Source organism: Kryptolebias marmoratus, linkage group LG5 (genome assembly GCF_001649575.2).
Source record: "Kryptolebias marmoratus isolate JLee-2015 linkage group LG5, ASM164957v2, whole genome shotgun sequence".
NCBI classification, from domain to species: Eukaryota; Metazoa; Chordata; class Actinopteri; order Cyprinodontiformes; family Rivulidae; genus Kryptolebias; species Kryptolebias marmoratus.
Genome location: NC_051434.1, coordinates 7,213,138 through 7,232,553, shown reverse-complemented (window position 1 = coordinate 7,232,553; position 19,416 = coordinate 7,213,138). Strand labels below are relative to the sequence as shown.

The following is a 19,416-nucleotide window of genomic DNA, read 5'->3' as shown; positions in this document are numbered from 1 at the left end:
AATACTATCATGGTCATTAAATAATACAACACCTAAAGATGCTTTGTTTTGATGTTTAAATGAAAAATCTTTTCTTCAGCTTTTGCTGGAGACTTCCTAATGAAATACAAGTCATAACATAGAGTTTAAGTTAGTATTAATTGGGTCTGCTTTGTATTTTTATACACAACAGCGAGTACAAGTTGACGTTAATTGCTTCACTACACCATCCATTGCACCTGTTTAAATTTTCTGCACTTGTTCATGTTTCTCCGTTATCTTTCAATTTGTCACCTCTTTTAATTATGTATAAGCAAATCTGTGAGGAATTACAGCGAGGAAATGTGGAAAACGATCATGTTTGCCAATATCCAATGACAAACATTAATTTCCATTAACCATGCGTCTCCAATATTAAAATTCTGGCCATCTTCTTAGGGCCAGCCCAGACGAGGATGGATTATGCTCTGCTGCCCCCTAGTGGCAAAAAACAGCCATAATGATTGATCCAAACAATAAGGAGGCTGATTTTGAATCAGTGACACACAGAATAAAAGGAAACAAAAAGTGTAAGTTTACCCATTTGAGTTTATTCAACGTTAATTTCCATAATCCGTTTTTCTTTAGCAAACATTCTGCCAGCAGGTGAAGTTTACAATAAATTAATCTGCTACTGTTTTCCTTAGAAGGGCTTCTCATTAATTTATAACCAGGCAAAGGTTTAAAAAAATGTGTTTGTGAGGACACAGCTTTTTGATTCCCTAACATTTAGAGCTGTTATCAGTCAAACCATATGCTCCGATATGCTCAGGGAATTAACACACACATACACACACACACCCCAACATCAAACACATGTGTTCAAATACGAAACACGAACACACAAACAAAAGTGTGGAAACTGGTGATTAACTGTGCAGCCGAGGTATAATTGGAGTCTCTAATTACTGTTTTGCCTCATTGTTCCTCTCTACTTTTAATTTACCACATTTACATCCCAGAAAAACAATAACTTTGGCTGAGATGAAAAGAACTGAAGCGGTTAAAAATTTTGGTGCAATATTATATTTTAGGCTTTATGCAACATCCATATATATGAAGCAAATGGAAAGCATTAAAGACAAAACAACAGAGTAAAAGCTCTACAGAAAAGGCAAAAATTGTGTGATTCTTTATCTACATTAGCTTTTTAGATGCAAGCACTAAATATATATAATTACATAACCAGTGCTGGACTTACCAGACACTATTTAAGCAATAAATCTTGCAAAACTGCATGTAACAAAAGGTAAGAAACATAATTACATTGCATATTTGTGGCTATAGAAACATCTTCCTTTTCAAGAAAATTAAATACTTAACAAAATCGCTGAGATGTCTGAACCTTTTCGCTCTAGCCGAGTAAATACTTCACAAATACATTCCAGATTACAGCTACAGCCTTCGATCAGTTGTTGTTGTTGTTTAAGTTAGAGACACGGGGTTGGATGGTTACCCGCCTCACCGGAGTCTGATCCGCGTTCCGGTTGGCAACCAGCTCCTGCAGCTGCAGCGCCCCCCCACCGATGAAGCAGAAAGCGGGGCAGACGGGCCCGGAGCAGTCGACGTGACCCTCCCACAGCGGACGCAAAGAGTGGGCGTCGTAGAAGGTGACGCGTCCCTTCTCAAAGTCAAGGCACACACCGAGCCGGGGCGGCAGAGGGTAGGTGAGGCCCGCGGGAGAGGAGGGGCTGTTGCCGTTGGTGATGGGGTCTCGATTGTTGCTGTGGTGGTGGTAGTTGTGCTGCGGGAGATATATTTTACCCATCCCCATGGTAAGGAAGCAGAAGGGCGGTGCTGAGTCCAAGCCATCCTCTGCTCCGCTGTCATGGCCGCTGTCTGGGTCGTAACTGGGAAATGAGAATGGATGATAAACTGAGGATGATTCATTTTATAAAAAACTAAGTTTGCTCTTACATGGGCTCATTTCTGACTGAAATCTTTCTAACTGCTCTTTGCCGAGTAGTAACCGTCTTTACCCTCCTGTGGCCTTCGGGTCAAATGGACCCTATGTTACCACGGCTTCTCTTCCTCTCTTCAGTTACGCAGGCTTCAAGAGGGTTAAAAAAATCTGAACGGTCCTTTTGAAAAAGGCGTGGCACCTGAGTAACAACACCTCAAGCGAACATAAAACAAGTCTAAACTAAAAGTAAAATTAAAACCAGAGCCCATAAAACTTCTTTTATAGCTCTGTTTGTTAAAACAGATCAGTATGTGTTTAATTAATGCTGGATTAATCTTTAAAATATTATGCAGAACTTTTTATTTATAGGCAGTAAAACAGGTCACTTTCTAATATTTATGGGCACCCAAAACATCACATGTGATTAGTTTGTATTAAATTGTTATTTCAGGCTACTCTGCAATCTTTTCCTGTAGCCCCAGAGCCAATTCCAGTTCAGCTGGGGTTAATATAATCATGATGCAGGGATCTCTGTTTGAAAATTACTTTAATTTTTCTTTTCTTGTTTCTACTCACCGAGGACTGGCCATGTCCTGAGGGAGGTGAAACCACTCCTGCAGTTTGGACTCCAGACCGACTCCCACCTGTTCAACAAGAAGAAGTAGTAAAGATATGGAATTAAATAAGCAGATCCCATTCAAGCTTATTCTCTTTTATCGATTCAATAACTTAAAAGCTTTAGGATGAGCATGCCTGTATCAATAATACAACCTAAATATGTAATACTGCTGTATGTAAAAGTGCAAGAACATAAAAGCTCTCTGCAGTCACCTCCTCAGCCTAAAGCCAAGGCATTAACAAAGTTCCTACACAGAGACATGCTGCCAGAAAGACCCTGCAGTCCACATTTACTTGCCTTCACAAGGTAAGATCCAGGCTCTACTGAGCATGCCCAGTAGTGCCTGCCCTGTGTAATGGCTACATCCCCGACAAGGAGGTCAGAAGTAAGGTGACAGGAAGTGAGAGCGTGGTCAGCAGCCTGCAGCAGAGAGAGGCCGGGGACGCTTCGAGCGCCGCGCTGCTCTTTGTTGACCACCAGCCGGTCGGCATGGAGACCCCAGCGAGAGTCCAGGTAAAAGTTAAGCACTGAGAGGAAACAGCAGAGAAAAAGGGAACAAGGGCGGACAAGATCAGCGACGAACAGAAATCAAAGACAGGTAGGAGCGTTAGGAAATATGAAATTAAAATTTCAGAGGTGAGAAGAGAGGTTTGGGAGGCAACAGAAGGAAAGGCGTACAGATTTACAGCCAGAAAGCAGAACAAAGGTGAGGAGAGTAAGAAACAACTGAGAGGAGAGGAGCAGATGCACCTCCTCCTGTCAGCCCTGGAACAGAAGAGGACTCACAGAGTCAACTATGCAACAACTTTGACCACAAAACTTTGACAGCTGGAATTTGTCTTTTTAAAGATACCAAGGGAACATAGCAGGAAGGTAAAACAGCCAACAGGGGCACAAAGGAATTCACCAATCTCACAAATCGACCCTTACAAAAAGCCCTGGATCTGAATCAGATCTATTTTGTTAAGCCTCGGGTCTTAACAAACTGCAAACCTCATCGATGCTCGGACAGATCTGAGTGAGAATGGGAGAAAGAGGGGATGAGTGGGGGAGGCGGGCAGTCTAAAAACAGAGGGTGACACAGGGATGAAAGCACTTCTTACGTTCTGTAGGAGGCATGTAGGTTGGTAGCGTGGAAGTAGCACAGCTGAAGATGGCAAGTACAAAGCTGTGAAATGGAAATAAATGAGGACGTAAAGAGAAAAGCGAGGATGTGTTGAAGGTGAGAAGTCAGAGGTGGACGTTCGTTGGAAACAAGAAGATGGGAACGGAGAAAGAAAAAAAAAAAGTGAACTTTTCATCATTTCACCATAAAAACAAATGTAAAGATAAAACTGTAAAGAATTTGTAACAAACAAAGAAGGTAAGCGGAGTGGGTTTTTCAAAAAAAAAAAAAAAAAAAGATCTCTAAAACTATTTCTTGATGTTATCTGTCATAAACCAGCTTTGACACATCATACCTTCCATCGTATGGAAACATGAAACATTTCTGCAGGGTGTGTACATATAGGTGTGTCTTGGTCTGGAAATCCATCAAGTGGAAAATAACCAGATAAAGATTGTTCTTGTTCTACAACTTGTTTAACTGCATTGTGTTGAGTTTTTGTTCATTGCTCTTTAGATTGTTTCACCATTGGACAATGGCAACACAACGTTACATCTCAGGTCAGGAGGATCTGATAACACAAACAAAAGAAGAAGAAGACTCTAGTTCCAGAGAATTAAGTATATTTAAAGATAGTTAGGAGGTTGGCTTTAATCATAAAACTGAAATCAACTTTTAGTTATTCAGTACTACAGAATAACTAAAAGTGAATTTCTGTGGAACAATTATAAACAATATCTTACTTGTTGTAGGTAGCTCTTTGACCAACCTCAGTTTGGAGAAATAGAGTTTGATTCTGACCAGACTGATGATTTTTTTTTACATTGCAGTAAGTTTTGCATTTCATAATATTATGATATTCCTGCAGGAAGTGGCCCAGGCTGCACCAGAAGTGCTACAGCTAGCTGCTCCCACCGCTTTTTGGACTTACAAACTTTAGCAATTTTTGTAATATTGGTAAAAAAAAAGAAAATCCTGTTTTTCCTCAATACAAAAGTAAGATTTTGAGAAAAATACACATATTTTTGAGGATCTACTGTAGATGTTCACATTCATGAGATGATAATAATCAATTTGGGACAAACTGTGGTGATTTGGTTTTTCCATGGGTTTTGTTTATGTTTTATTTTTATTTGGTTTGGGTTTTTGTTTTGTTTCTATTCTGTTGTATTTGCTTTTTGTTTGGTCTCATGTTCATGCTTGTGTATTCACTCCTCCCCAGTCACCCTTTTGCTGTTTCCTGGCCACGCCCATCTCCACCTGCCCATGACTGCTCCCATACACCTGAATCCACTTACCACAATTATCCTCTGCACTTTAAAACCCGGTCATTTCTCTCCATACCTCGCTGGTCCACTGTCTAAGGTTTGTCTAATGTTTGTCGTTTGTTTGCTTGTTGTTTTTGCCGTTACTTCCTGGTTCTGCTACTCCGTGCTTTGCTCAGTTTATCTTTTTGTTTTGCTGCCATGTCAGCTTTTGTTTTGTTCATTCTTTAGTTTAATAAATTAGTTTCTTTTTAACATGAGTCTGCGCTCTGGGTTCGCTTTCGTCACTCCACATCATGACACAAACGAGTTTAAGGTTTTCTCACCTGGTGCAGGTGGGGTGTGCAGGTACACCTCCTCGCTGTACTCCCCGTAGCCCGCCTTGTTGCAGCCTCTCACCCGCAGCACGTAAACGCTGTCCATCTCCAACCTGTCAATCACAGCGCTGGTTCCACTCACTTCATCCAAGCGCTGCCAGCCCCAGCGAGCTGCAGCGAGTCCTCCTCTGATGCCGCCTCTGGACGCCCCTCCTGGTACCACGCCGCGACGGCGGTACTCCACCGAGAAGTGCCAGACGGGAGGGGACTCTTGGGGCAGACGCCAGCACAGGAAGAGCTGGTCGTAGGCCAGAGAGCGCTGGGTGTCGATCACTGGAGCCTGAGGAGCTACAACAGGAATATGCTCAATGTGGGGCTTAAGACTTTTAGTTTTTATTTATTCGAACAAATTTTTTCTTTCTTATTGTATTCTCTGCCCCACCCTTCCTCCCACAGCTGCCCTTCTCACCCTGGATGAATGTCAGATCTGTCAGGAGTTTGAGCTCTTTGGAGACATCCAGCTGGAAGTGTCTGAAGGACGGATCAGCAGCTAAAGTGAAATGCTGGAGATTCTCAATTGCTTTGCTCAGCCTGGAGAGAGAGAGAGAAAAAAAACAGCATAACAGGAAGAGTCGTGTTTACGCAATGCTTTGATCAAGATAAATGGGAGGGAGAGACGGGATGATAATGTGGGAGGGATGTTTGGAAAAGATAAAATAAAAGATGAGGCTGCAGCCTCATCCTATATTTTTATTAGGCCTAACAAATCTAGCAGATGGGCCAAAACTAACAACTTTAGTCCTCTTAATGCATCACTGTCCTGTTTGTCTCTAACTCCAAACACATTCAATTTTTATTAAAGACAGAAAACCAAAATATTGCTTTCCTGGTCAAAATGGTGAATTGGATGTTATAAACTGTGGCTCAACCTAAAAATAAATAAATAGGCTTTAATGAAGATTAAATGCACATTTGCATGTTTATTTGAGCTAAACTTCTGTGCTTTTGTTTATAAAGGACGTTACCCACTGCAATAGTGAGTTTTCATTAATTATAACTGCAGCGATCTAAAGCAAACACATTAACTTCATCCCCCAGAAGATGGATCATTAAATGTAAAACGGAATGGAGCGATTTACAAATACAGCTAAATCATTTAGGCTCTACTTTCAAACAGAACTGAGAACATTTTTATTAAAGTTTAAAGTACAGCTATAATTAGATAAATTTAATTTGTGCTGCCGTTCTTTTCCAAAACCGAGGATAAAAACCACAAACCTAATATCTGTTTAGTCAAGTCAGGGAGTGGAACCGAAGGTAAACAAAAAAGAAAAAACCTGTTGTGAGTTTGTCGCGCAGCCTGCACGAAGCAGGGCTGGTCGGTTTCTTTCAGCAGCTCCTGGGTGAACGCCATGAGCCCCGCGTGTTCCATCAAGCTCCGCCTCTCCGACACCTGAGCAGCCAAGGCCTCGCCCCGCTTCTGCCGCGCCGCCTCCAGGGCCTGGGTGAGCGAGGCGTGGCGCTCAGCCAGGGCGGCGGTCAGATCCCTGATGCTCTGAGCCAGCTGCTCTCTGGCTGACACGCTGTTCACCTGAGGGGGGAAAAAAAAAAAAAAAAGTTCAAACATCTGAAAACTAACACTCAGCTGAAGCTGGCTCACATCTTCACAGAAGGCCTTTGTCCTTCATTAAAAGGTGTACCAAAGGTCAAAGTACACATAAAGATGCATAGATGATGTTTGAAACACCTGCATGAGTCACAAACAGGACCAAATGTTTTAAAATGCATATATTACTAATGTTTTATAGATACAGATACATTTATTGGTACCCTTACAGCTCACTGAAACAAAGGTTTGTTAAAATGTAGATATGCATGCCTTTAATACGTGATAGAGTAAACAAAAAAAGTTTTATTTTACAAGGATATGCTGAAATAGAGTGGACAGTAGGGTAGCAATAAATGTATCAGTGTCTGCATATGTCAGTTTTACTTATGGATTAATATCATCACATTATATGGTTTTATTTTCATCTGTATGAACTGAACGCTGACACATTTCTTTAAAATGTTTTCACCAAATGTGTCTGTAAGACACAAGCACAGATTTCATCGACTCACTGATTTAATGACACAAGCACTGAATTCTAAACACGCAGTTTGAGACAAGCAGGAAGAAACTATAAAAATGGGGAAACACAGCAAAAGACAAAAGCATTTGGTATCCAAACCACTAATGGCCTTTTCGTTTGTAATATCTGGTAAAATAAAACATCAATCTTCATGTCATATTAGATATAAACTGATTCTGAATTAATCTGATTGAACGCATCAACAAAAGGGACAAGCGATTTGTGCCTTCAGCTGTTTAATGTGGTCGAACTGGTGACTGGTTTTAATTTAACGTTAAGCATAATGTTGTTGTGCAAAAGTGTTAATCACCTCAGTCTGAGTGATGGAGCTCTCCAGCTGGGTGATCTGAGACAGAACTGTGTCCTGGTTCGACAAAATGTAGTTTATCTCTTTAGTAATCTTCTCCTGTTGAAAAAAAATGACAGCACGGATTAAAAGGCAGACATTAACTCTCCATTAGCCTGTTTGCGTTTATTTATTATACGTCAAAATGTGATTTTTAAATCCTAAATCTGACTAGTGCTGATTTTAATTCACAATTTGAGTATATGACATGAAAGTATGGGGATATAACTCTTCATCTGAACAGATTTTACACATATTTTTATGAGGAACTGGTGAAGAGTCGGGCTGAGACCTTTAGAGCTTGGTAAGCCTGGGCCACGGGGAGGATTTTGTGTCCCGTGTGGACTCGGCGCAGTTTGCAGAGAGGACAGAGCAGCCGCTGGCAGGACCTGCAATAAAACTGCAGCTTCTCCTGGTCATGCTCCGTACAGGTCAGAACCTGAGGAGGAGAGGCTCGTTAAACCTGAGCAAATCCATCTGAGCCAAACTTTACGTGTGGAAAACAGAACAAAGATGTTTACATATTTGTAATTCACTATTCTCACTTTGGGAAAATAGACAACTGCAGCTAAACGTCAGTAAAACAGTATAAAGCAAATGATTACTGAATTTTTGGTCATAAAATTGATACAGATGTTTGTTCCTTTTGTGTTATTTAAGCCACATGGCTCAAAATATTAAAACTAAAATCAGACTATGAAATATTTTCACATCTGTTGAACAAATTCCCATTACATGTTATAGTTTTATAACCTAAAAACCTTTATTGACAGGATAAGAACACAGCTTAAATGAGTTTTTTATCATGTAGTTTTATAGTTTATCTTATATGCAGATAAAAATGAGTAATAAGTGTCTCAGCACCTTTGGTCTGAAGTTGAGCGTTGGCAGGATATGCTCGTGTTGGGCCCGCGGCGTCCCCCATGGGTGATAGAGCTTGAAACACTCGTTGCAGAAATTCGCTCTGCAGTCAGCGCAGCCCTTAGTGGCCTCCAGAGCTTGTGGAGGTTTACAGAACTGACACATCACAGCGACGCTGCCCAGGCTCACTGTGTGCCTGTACCTAGAGATAATGACCACAAAATAAGGTAGAAAAAACCCAGAAAACCCAGTTTTTGTCTTGTTCAGTTGTGACTAAACACCTTTTTTTATTTTGTCAAATGAGGGAGCAATTTTCTGCCTGTGTTGTAAAAGCAAGTCAAATCAAGGTGTCTAAAAGATGTAGGGATCTAGGATGAGACAGGCAGCAAGAAATGTGTGAGAAAGTAAACAGAAAGCTGCTAGCCTGTGGAAACACTGTCAGTAAGTGTAGCTACCGGACAGTATGTTGTATTGCACACGGTGCAGGATTTTTCACAGTTCAGCTGCTGCTGAATGATGACGATCAGATCTGGAAATGTTCCCACACCTCCTGTTTTTTTCACTTCAGAGTCATTTATTCATTTATATTCAGTCCTTAACATCAAATCAATATAATGTGGAGGCTTTATGTGCTTATCTTAGCAATTTTCTTAATATATAATTTTGTTATATGAGTGTGTGAGCACATCTGCGTGCTACCTCTCCACTATCCGCTCCAGTGTGAGGTTGCGGAGACAGTCGGTGAGGCCCTTCTCTCCCAGTTCAACGTCTCGACCGCAGGGGACACAGGGGAACATCATCACCAGGGGAGGGCCCTCCTTACGTCGTCGCCCTGGATACGTCCCATGACCAGGGGAACGAGGCATGGATGGCGATGGTGGGTGGGGACCTCATGAGCAGAAGGAGAAGATTTCAATTGAACAAGCTTCTCTTATATTCGAGAAATCAGATAAATAATCAAAATAAAGACGCGTTTCTTACCTGACCGCAGCACGCGGTCAATAGGCCGCTGCTCGGATTTTGGAGTGGGCCGGCGAGCCTGACGGGGCGAGCGCATGTTGGGGGTGGAGGCTGGAGAGTTGGGCTCAGGGGGAAGGTCCGGAGGCGGGTAGCCATTTGCCACTAAGACCTCGGAGGCACACATTAGACAGACGCTGTGCTGGCACGGCAGGACCACAGGCTGTTTGACTATCTCTTTACACACGGGGCAATGCAGCTCCTGCTCCAGGCTCTTCATGTTAGACTGTCGGAGGCAAAGAGGTCATGGATTATTTATAGATCCCAAAGATGGAATCATTTTAGTTCATAAAACCTCTGAAACGCAACATGTAGAGGGAGAAAAGTGCATAACAAACCTTGAATTGGGTTGAAAATTAATTTAAAAATTGCTAAAAAGTCTTACATATTTAGTCAGTACCAGTAAAGTATGCAGGTTAGAGGAGATAAAAGTGGCCAGTGTAAAAAGATGTGCCAAACAGATGACACGAGCCATCATTCTTGTAAATTATTGATAAAGACCAACCATTAATTCTTCAACCTCTGCATTTCTTATATAACAGCCCTGCGTATGAATAAAAGCTCCAAGAGTCCAATTGTTTTATGATACTATGACAACAAACCTTGTTTATTACATTTATTACAAAAAGTGAATTGATTACAGCAGGACAAAAATGAGAAGGGACTCCAAAAAAATAATTCAAGAGACAATAACGCAGCACAGTAAATCAAAACACATTTGTAACTTTCTGTACTTTACTCTTGAGCTAGCACAGTCAATGAAACTAAATCAGGGCTTCAGAGTGAGTGTGTGTCTGAATCTCTGAGGCCCTTAAGAGTGTCACAGTTTCACTCAAGGACATCAGTTTGACAAAACAGGACACTGCTGCTTCAAAAACCCAACTTCACACCTACAGCCGCTCTACCTGCACGGCTTTTATGAAAAAAACGGAAGGAATGCCATCATTACATTAATGCTTTGTGTCTAATTTCTCCGATTTTGTCTCCACTCTGTGTTTCTAAGTCTTTTTGGCAGGCAGACAGGATGCCCTTGACACACAACCTCCAAAGCAAAACTGTTGCAGGTCATGCCGCTCTCATCACGCTCACGATGAATTAACTTCAAGCAGAGGCTGAGAAAAGCTGACTGAGTGCTGCACGCAGGGGGGGAATTGTGAATTTTCTCACTGCTGTGTGTGATGTGATGCAGGACCAGATAAAGCTCGTTCCTTCACCCTTCTTCTCTAAAATTATAAAGCCACACACACCTTTGCTGAGACATGACTCTGCAGCTAAGACCTACATCACATTCAGTCAGTCCCCCTTTGTGTCATTCTCCAATGTCAACTCCGGCCTGTCCGTCTCCTGCTCCTGCAGCTCATCCTAACAAATCCAGGTTACTGCACGGTCTGCAGACCGCAAGCTGTGGCTCTCCGCATCCGCCTCTAATGGCTGCTGCATTGCTGGTGAAGGCGTAAAGCAGGCACATCCTTACCTTCACCTGGAATCTAGGCGCCATGATAGTGGACTACAGGCTATATATCCCGCAGGAGGACAGCGACTGAGAAGAGGGGAGGGGTTTGAGGGATTACATCGCCAGTAAGGAGGTGTAAGATGGGCTCCGTAGAAGAGAAGATCTGATTCGACAGCCTGAAAAGATGCAGCTCTGCACTTTCTCTGAGATTTATTTATTTATTTTTATCTGATTGTCATCGTTTCTGAAAAAAAAAAACCTTCCAAGCAGCTCATCGTTTGTTTGTTTTTTTTTATTTTCCCTCAGCAGCAGGGAACTGGAGGCTTGCATCCGGTCTCCATGGAAACGAGCATCCAACCAGCCCCGCAAAAAAAAAAAGAAAAACAAAAAGCCTATTTTACCATTTTATATTTACCAACAAAACAGCAGCATCTCGTCAACAATAACAAAAAAAAAACAGGAGAGAGATCATTGTTTTCTTGTTTTGGATGAAGATTTAGGTCGAATCTGAGAGGCCTGTTCCATTAATCCCCTCCAGAAACAGCGAACCTCTTAATAACGATCCTCACAGCAAATAATTTAATCCCCACCGAGAGTCTATTTCATTTCACCTCAAAACCTTTTAATTTGGCTTCAAAATCAAGCGACATAAACCTGTTTTTTCTCAGTGGTTTCCACACAAATCATTCCCTGTGAAATCACGAAGCTTCGCCTAAAAATATTTTAATTTTAACACAGTGAGGAGACAAGTATAAAGATGTACTCACGCTGATGCGAACCAACGCTTCCATGGCGGATGAGGCTGTTTTCACATCCATCTCTGCCACGTAAAAAAAGCTGCCCCCCGTTTTCATCATCTGGATGCGATTCGGCTCAGACCACAGAACCTGTGGTGCATCTTAAACGCGCTCAGTCACAGGTTTCACTTTATCCCTCCGGGTTACTGGAAATGATCAATTAACTGCTCCTTATTTCCTGCGTTTTTGGTTTATTTTTTTCTGGTTTTCAGAAGCGTCTCGGTCCTGGTGCGCGCTGATGAACGTCACCACGTGACGCGTTCAGATGGAGGAAAAAGAGGATTTTTTTTATTTTTATTATTTTTCTTGATTTGCCGCCATCTTAAATATATAAAGCCTCGCTGTACGTCCACGCTGGATATTAAGAGATGCCTGTGGCTTTATTCCTCATCCACACACCCCACCCCACCTCTCAGCTCACCCCACCCCGCACCGGATGCCATTAAATGATGTGGCACATGGAGGAGAGAAAGAAACAGGAAAACTAAACACCATCTGTTATTTGTTTGGTTCCTAATTTTCTCGTGCATCTACGTTGTTTACATCCAGCTGAGTAAATAATTGAGCAAGAATATACATTAAATGTGATGCATTTTGACCAATGAAGCTCAAAAACACGAATAAATCGTGTATTTTTAAGGCTTGGGTGGAAGAAAAAAAGCCAGTAAGACAAATGTCTTTCATTTAAAACTCTGACAAAATGCTTATATTCTGTCAGCTGCACAGATAGTGAGCTAATATTTGGTGTGGTAGTAGCTGAGAGTCATCCCTGTCTCATATTCCAGCAGGTTTTGCAACATCTTTGTTTAACATTTTCCCATCAACTGTCTGGTCTCAACTCTGTCTGTCTGTTAGCAAAATATCTCATGAACCACTGATTTTAATGAACCTTTCAATCCTTTGATGTACATCTACAACATGTTTATCCAGTTCAAAATGGCCGCCACTGCTGATCCACCAATACAAAAATGGCTGTAACTCAGTCAATTTTACAGATTATGAGCTAAAAATAAAAACACACGCTCTGTGTGGCATTTTGCAACACTGCAGGCGTCGCAAAATATTTTGACCAAAACATCTAAACTTTGACATGAAAGGTGGCAGACAAAATGAAATGATAGCCCTTCCGTTCATTCACATTATTTAAGTATTTAACAGCTGCTTCTCTGCAGAAATCTTGAAATGAAAGTTCAGACAGCCAGGGACGTGCACAGGTCTGTTGTCTCCTTATGCAACACAAACATGCATGCAGTCGATTCAGTGAGTAGTTATGGGTTTAACACCCTATTAAAAATACAAAGCCTTACAAATAACATTTTATGTTTTAGAGCATATTTTAACATCGTGCTACAGAGTGAAATTGTTTTTATACTGTCCTAAACAATAGTGCTACTGCTTTTATTCAAGTAAAGTCTCAGTATTTTCCCCACTGGTGAGAAAATCCACTCCTGCCAGAAGATTTAGTGTTTTCTGACATGGCAACCTGACCAGACAGGTTTTCTGTTCATGCACCACGCCCAAATCTTTGTAAAGTGCATTTCTTTCTGCTGAGCTGTTAGCGTCAGAGCCTAAGAAACCAACCTTAATAAACAGCACAATAACCGCCGTATCAAAAAGCCCCTACGGCGGTTTTCCTATAAATTCTGCACAACTCGCTGGAAATGGTTAAAACCTTAACGTTATCAAAGCTGCATAATATGCATGTAATGTTATAAATGAGTAGAAAAGTGACACTTTTTTAAAGCATGTCTAAGGTGCATTTAGATGTATCTTCTTAAATTTACTTTGCCACAAATACCTGCTGAGTAGGACACATAAAGAGGGTGTGGTGGGGTTTTAGAGGGCGTTCCAGCTCTATTTAAGCTCTCACAGCGAGTCTGAGTTCACACTTTGGACTCGTCTTCAGATCCAGGTAGGAACAAAACAGCCAACTGCTTAGTTTTTCTGCAAATTTCACTACGTATTTGGAATATTTCTCATATATTTCTGTTTTTGAATACTGATAATGCACGTATCCCAATTTTAGGTGCTTCACGAGACTTCATCTACCTTTTGCCAGGTATGTAAAAATGTGTTGACTAGATCCAAAAATTAAAAAAAAACATCACCCTGATCATTCGAATCAATTTGTAGCTCTGCTTATGTTAGTATAGAATTCCTAATTTGAGGTGCTAAACAGTTAAGATTGTTTTTTCTGTTTTTTCTTTGTGTCCAGATCTGTTTAAAATCTAAAATGGCAGGCTGCAAGGACATGACTTTGATGGAAATGGCAGTAGGTAGTATGTTGTGTGTATTCATGCAGCATCAAAACGAGAACGGAAAGCTGTGCAGTGACGCCTTTAAGGAAATCTTGGCAGAGCAGATGCCATCATTTAATGAAGTGAGGGAACATTTATCTGTTTGTTTTTTAATTTCTGTTGTATAATATTGGTGCAGAAATTCCAGATGATAAACAAAAAGTTGCACTGATTTACTTCTATTTTACATTGACTTCAAAAGATATGATTTATGTTACATTTCAACAAAAGTTTTTCATATTTTCTTACGGAACAGCTATCAAAGTTAATGATTTTTGCAGAAATGGAGAACCAGTTATATACAAATTCACTTGTATTTGTGTTCTTTTTCATGAAGGCATGTGCTGAAAATAAAGATGAGATTTTCAAGAAAATAGACGTGAACAAAGATGGGACTCTGGATTTCCCTGAGTTTTGCAGCCTGGTGTGCTCGTTCGCCTGCGCAAACCATGCAATCCTTGAGGAAGTCATGAAGTGCGCAAAAGAAAAACACGGAAAACCATAACCAGGCCATTGTGCTTGAATAAATACTTTACATTCTGAAGTACTTGGTTTCACATCAAGGAAAATAAAAGCTTTTGTGCCAATCACTTTTGCATTACTTGTCTCTTCTTGTTGTAGTGATCAGGTTTAGCAGAGAAACTGGAAGGGCGAGAAAACTGCTGTGTTTGCTGAAGGTGGCCAACACTGAATGTCATTAATCACATTGCACGCTGCAGCTCCGTTCACTGTGGCACATTAGAGTGGCTTCAAATAGACAAATCATACATTTAACTTTTGTGAATATTTGTAGCAGACGTGTGAAGTAAAACAAAAATCAGACTCCTTATGAGTTCTTTATCTGCAGGTGAAACAGAAAAATGGGTTATTCATTAATCAGTGTGCAGGCTTAGAATTGGCGCTTTCGTTACGAGGTACCTGAGTAACTGTCTTTTCTCGTTTCTTGTTATAGTGTCACTTCACTAAAAGGCAGAAATTTTCTTTGTGATCAGGTGTTTTTGAAAAAATGCACTGATCTGCGTTTTACAAAAACAGACACCCGAGTCTCTTCCAGTGAAGTTCATTATATTACAAACTCATTTGAAGCTTTTGTAATTTACTCAACTCTTTTTTGTGATTTACACAACACTCAGTAGGTGGTATGTGAAGGGATTTTGTTTCATTTAAGAGGCATAAATGTACTTTTATCTGTCCGGGGTGTACCACAAAAACTCACAAAATCACAAAAAAATCACAAAAACTGCTGGAGATCACCAGCCCAGATGGATGGATGGATGGATGGATGGATGGATGGATGGATGGATGGATGGATGGACTTTTTATAACCCACTGAAGGATTGTGTAATTCATAACTCCACCACACGAGGGCGCAAAATTCATTTATAAAAGTCTTGAAGCCAAGCTGCAGGAGAGATGTAAAAACATAAAAAAGGCCACAAAAATTAACAAAAACAAAATAAGAAAATACGGTAGAGGTTTATTTTGTTGTTGTTTTTATCCAAAATGTTATTGACTAGATCAACTCCCTCAAACAACTATAATTTTGCCATTAATTCTTGATTTTATACCTTTTTTACACTTAATAGTTTCAAGAAACAAAGAATGGCAAACACTGAAAAGCTTGCAACAAATACATTTCAGTTTTCAGTATTTTTCCCACAGTTGAGGAAATCTACTCCTGCCAGAAGTGTTTGTGTTTAATGACATACCAACCTGACCTGACAGGTTTTCTGTTCATGCACCACGCCAAAACATATCTGAGCATAATGCTTTTCTTTTCCTTCTGATTTGCCACAGCCTAACAAACTAACCACAATAATTATCACAATAACTGTTGTCGCAAAAAAAGTCCCTAAAACCTTTAAAACATTTAAAATCTGAAGGTTATAAATGCTGTGTAATATGCATATAAGGTGATAAATTAATAGAAAAGTTGCTCTTTTGTTATTATAAAAATCATACAAAACCAGTCAAGTTCAGTCTCCACTAGAAGTTCAACAAGCAGATGATAAACCAACATAGCTAAAACCTAAAATTGGAAAAACAGTAACTTAAAGCTAAAATGAACAAAACTAAAGCTAAAAACAAAAAATAAATAAATAAATAAAACTGCAGCTTAAAGCTTAATGACCAAAACCAGAGATAAGTGCTAAAATTAACAAAACTGCTCAATTTAGCAAGATAGTAACTAAAAGCTAAAATTAGAAAAATGGTAGCTAAAAGCTAAACAGAGCCCAAGAAGACAAAAATTGAACAGGTATCCTTTTGTGTGTAACTAATTAAAATAGCATGCATTCATTTGTTTCAGGAGACTCAGTTTAAAAGTTTGTAATGTCATAGTTTCAACACAAGGGGGCACACAAATCCTGTTTTAATTTTACTCTCCAAAGAGCTTCAGATTAACTTGCTTCATGATTATACTTTGGGCATGTGTGTTGTCATGTGACTGTAGGGTGATAGCTTTGCAATAGATAAGTTATTTTGTACTGTTTAGCAGATTTTTTTCTCTTTGGGATGAAGCTCTAAGATTACCTCTTATCTTCTTTCTGATGATTTTAAAGCAGCAATCAGGAAGTTGGGGAATCTTCTTGTCTTAAAGAATAAATCATTAAGACTGCAGAGCAAGCGGCTTAATAAAACTACAGTGGACCTAAAGAAAACATGAATAAATTAAAGGCCTATTCCAGTTTTAGACTGAGGTCATGTGATGATGAGAAATGACACAGTTATAGTCATTTTGGTCAAACACTAAAAATAACATTATGTGCAATCTCATACCATCTGTTAGCACTTAGAGTATGTTGTGAAAGACTGTCAGCTACTACCACACTAAGATTTAGCTGAATATATATAAAATACACTGAGGTGTAGTCTTTATATTGGCTAGTGTTGATTAGCTGTGGCAGCCATCTTAAACTGGGATGACTCCAAAAAGTAATCAGTTGTAGATGTATGAGTTTCATGAAGATCTGTCCAGTGGTTCATGAGATATTTTGCTAACAGATAAACAGGGTGGACTCCAACAGTTAATGCCAAGTTTTTTAGACATCATACAAGGTGTTGTTGTTCAAAGTATCTGAAGTATCTGCTGGGAAGGATGATCAGCTACTACCACACCAAATTTTAGCTTAATATCTAAACAGAACTGCTAATGACTACTTTACTGAAACTTTCATTCAAATTCCTTCAGTGGTTCATGAGATATTTTGCTGAAGGCACAGAAAACACACTCGCCCACAGGCTAAAACATTATTGTTCCACTGTAGCCTGCAGGCGATGACTGCAGAAGCCTTTAAACCCACAGACTTTTGATTTGAGGAACTGTGTGGGTCACTCCTAAATTACAAACTTCTTTCCAGTATCCTGATGAAGTTGCCGCCCCTTGCTGTCTGTGAGCGCGGATAGGGTCCGGTTAGTCCATGTGAGCTTGACTCACAGCAGGAGCAGCAGCAGCAGCAGCAGCAGCAGCGGGGCGGTGCCTCGGTATAAAAGCCCTGCTGCTCTTCCTTCACCCTCCTGCACACCTCCTGCTCTCCTCTGCCGGACCCGTCTCAGCTCTGCACGGTAAGAACTAACTGTGGCGCTCCGGCCCCACGGGTGTGGTTCTGTCAGGATTCTCAGGGGATTGATACGAATTAGCTGCTTTCATGTGGTGCCTGTCATTTTTACTCACCCTGTTAACACTAAGTCTACAATAATTCTTTTTTCTGCTGTACAGCCCTACTTTTAAATGACTTTTAAAAATCTATTATGCATCATTGCTTTTAGTTTAGCCGATTTCTCATGTTAGATTTACTTTGGACAACTTTTAGGACTTTAAACCAAACTTTCTAAGAATTATGAAGTCATTATTTTAAAGATTAGGCAATGTTTTGGGATCTTTTTGCACTGTAAGCTTTTCAGAAGTGCAGTGTGGGGTAATATCAGGGTGTGGCTGGACTGTGGACAGTCTCACACACACACACACATGTCCTGCTGCTCGCCTTGAATCCCACCACTCTGGGCCTCTCATTTCTCAGCTTGTTCAAGTTTTCCACTGCCTCTCAGACAAAAAGTAGCCTCAGATGTTCCTCCCACTTCTCCTTTTTTCTTTTTTTTACTGTTGCTACAACAAAGCAAAAGCTTTCATGGGGTTTGAGTTGCAGGAATGCTTTACTTTTTCAGTCAAATCCGATGATTACTGTTATTTTTTTCTCTAACAACATGATAACATGCCTAACATGATGACCCATAGCTGCTGATGAGGATTACTCATTTGTGGGAGAGTCAGCAAAGTGTTGTTTATCCATTCGTTGGGCAGCATCCTCTTATAATTTACAGAAACTTAGTTGGTTTCACACAAAGATGATCAAACTCTGGGCTCAGTTGAGGTCTTCATATCCTTATCTGGGAGCCTATTGAAAAGGTTTACATCAAGTATGACAGATAAAACAGAATGTAATCGTACAGGGATCAGATTTTAACCTCTTTCTGCTGTATTTGAATGTTGTTTTTCAGCCTAAAGACATCCCAGCAGCCATGCCTTCAGAGCTGGAGACTTGCATGGAATCACTCATCAAGGTGTTCCACCATTACGCCTCTAAAGACGGCAGTGGGGCCACCCTCAATCGCCGGGATCTCCGGCTGCTGATGGAGAACGAGCTGTCCAACTTCCTCAAGGTGCGGAGCGACTGTTGACATCATCTCTTATTGTTTTATCACTTTTTACACAACACGGGATGGTTGCTGATGCACCCTTTCACACCACTGTTTTTGTTATCCACGCAGTCTCAGAAGGACCCCGCCGCTGTAGATAAGATCATGAAGGACCTGGACGCCAACGGCGACGGCCGGGTGAACTTTGAGGAGTTTGTTTCTCTGGTTGTTGGACTGTCCGTTGCCTGTGAGCAGTGCTATCAGCAGCACATGAAGAAAACCGGAAAATGTTAAAAGGCAACGACGTGAAGAGAAGAGTCCAAAAGATGTTCAGCTTTTGTAAAAAATAAAAGAAATGTTTTGTTGATTAAATATGGGGAACAATTTCAAAACCATCTTGTGTGTATTGTTTTCACGCCACAACACATTTTATATGATTTGCATTTAAAATAGTTTTAAGCTTTTACTATAATCATTATCATTGAAAGTAAACAGTAAGCATTGCCCTTTGACCCCTTGAGCTGTGAAAATAGTTGTGATCGAAAAAAAACAGGTGGACTTTGTTTTGCTCTCATCATAAAGTCCTGCTTATCACTGCCTTGAGGAATCTGACAAATGTTCTGGGCACAAACACACCCCACTGTGAGCTTT

General features: G+C 40.5%; 3 protein-coding genes across 7 annotated transcripts; 2 read left to right on the top strand and 1 right to left on the bottom strand.

The window, feature by feature from the left end:
* Positions 1-547: 547 nt before the first annotated feature.
* trim46b (tripartite motif containing 46b) lies at positions 548-12,197 on the bottom strand. Of its 5 annotated transcripts, none has more exons than XM_017426476.3 (12): positions 11,804-12,188; positions 9,548-9,809; positions 9,266-9,455; positions 8,570-8,768; positions 7,998-8,144; positions 7,670-7,765; positions 6,565-6,818; positions 5,697-5,818; positions 5,237-5,575; positions 2,838-3,067; positions 2,498-2,565; positions 548-1,868 (listed from the first exon to the last, which is right to left on the bottom strand). In XM_017426476.3, exons 1-12 carry the CDS (start codon positions 11,891-11,893, stop codon positions 1,427-1,429), a joined length of 2,439 nt encoding a protein of 812 aa, XP_017281965.1. In that variant the 5' UTR covers positions 11,894-12,188; the 3' UTR covers positions 548-1,426. The 5 variants fall into 5 exon arrangements, 4 of the variants coding, with proteins under 4 accessions (XP_017281965.1, XP_017281971.1, XP_017281993.1 ...); XM_017426482.3 differs by lacking the exon at positions 11,804-12,188 and adding an exon at positions 11,058-11,126; XR_001808834.2 differs by lacking the exon at positions 548-1,868 and adding an exon at positions 3,644-3,708 and having other exon boundaries at positions 11,804-12,196.
* Positions 12,198-13,631: 1,434 nt separating this feature from the next.
* On the top strand, positions 13,632-14,720 carry LOC108239501 (protein S100-A11-like). Its single transcript, XM_017422245.3, has 4 exons — positions 13,632-13,745; positions 13,860-13,892; positions 14,049-14,213; positions 14,468-14,720. Exons 3-4 carry the CDS (start codon positions 14,067-14,069, stop codon positions 14,633-14,635), a joined length of 315 nt encoding a protein of 104 aa, XP_017277734.1. The 5' UTR covers positions 13,632-13,745; positions 13,860-13,892; positions 14,049-14,066; the 3' UTR covers positions 14,636-14,720.
* Positions 14,721-17,537: 2,817 nt separating this feature from the next.
* Positions 17,538-19,157, top strand: s100a10a (S100 calcium binding protein A10a). Its single transcript, XM_017420766.3, has 3 exons — positions 17,538-17,694; positions 18,628-18,789; positions 18,898-19,157. Exons 2-3 carry the CDS (start codon positions 18,649-18,651, stop codon positions 19,057-19,059), a joined length of 303 nt encoding a protein of 100 aa, XP_017276255.1. The 5' UTR covers positions 17,538-17,694; positions 18,628-18,648; the 3' UTR covers positions 19,060-19,157.
* Positions 19,158-19,416: the final 259 nt, after the last annotated feature.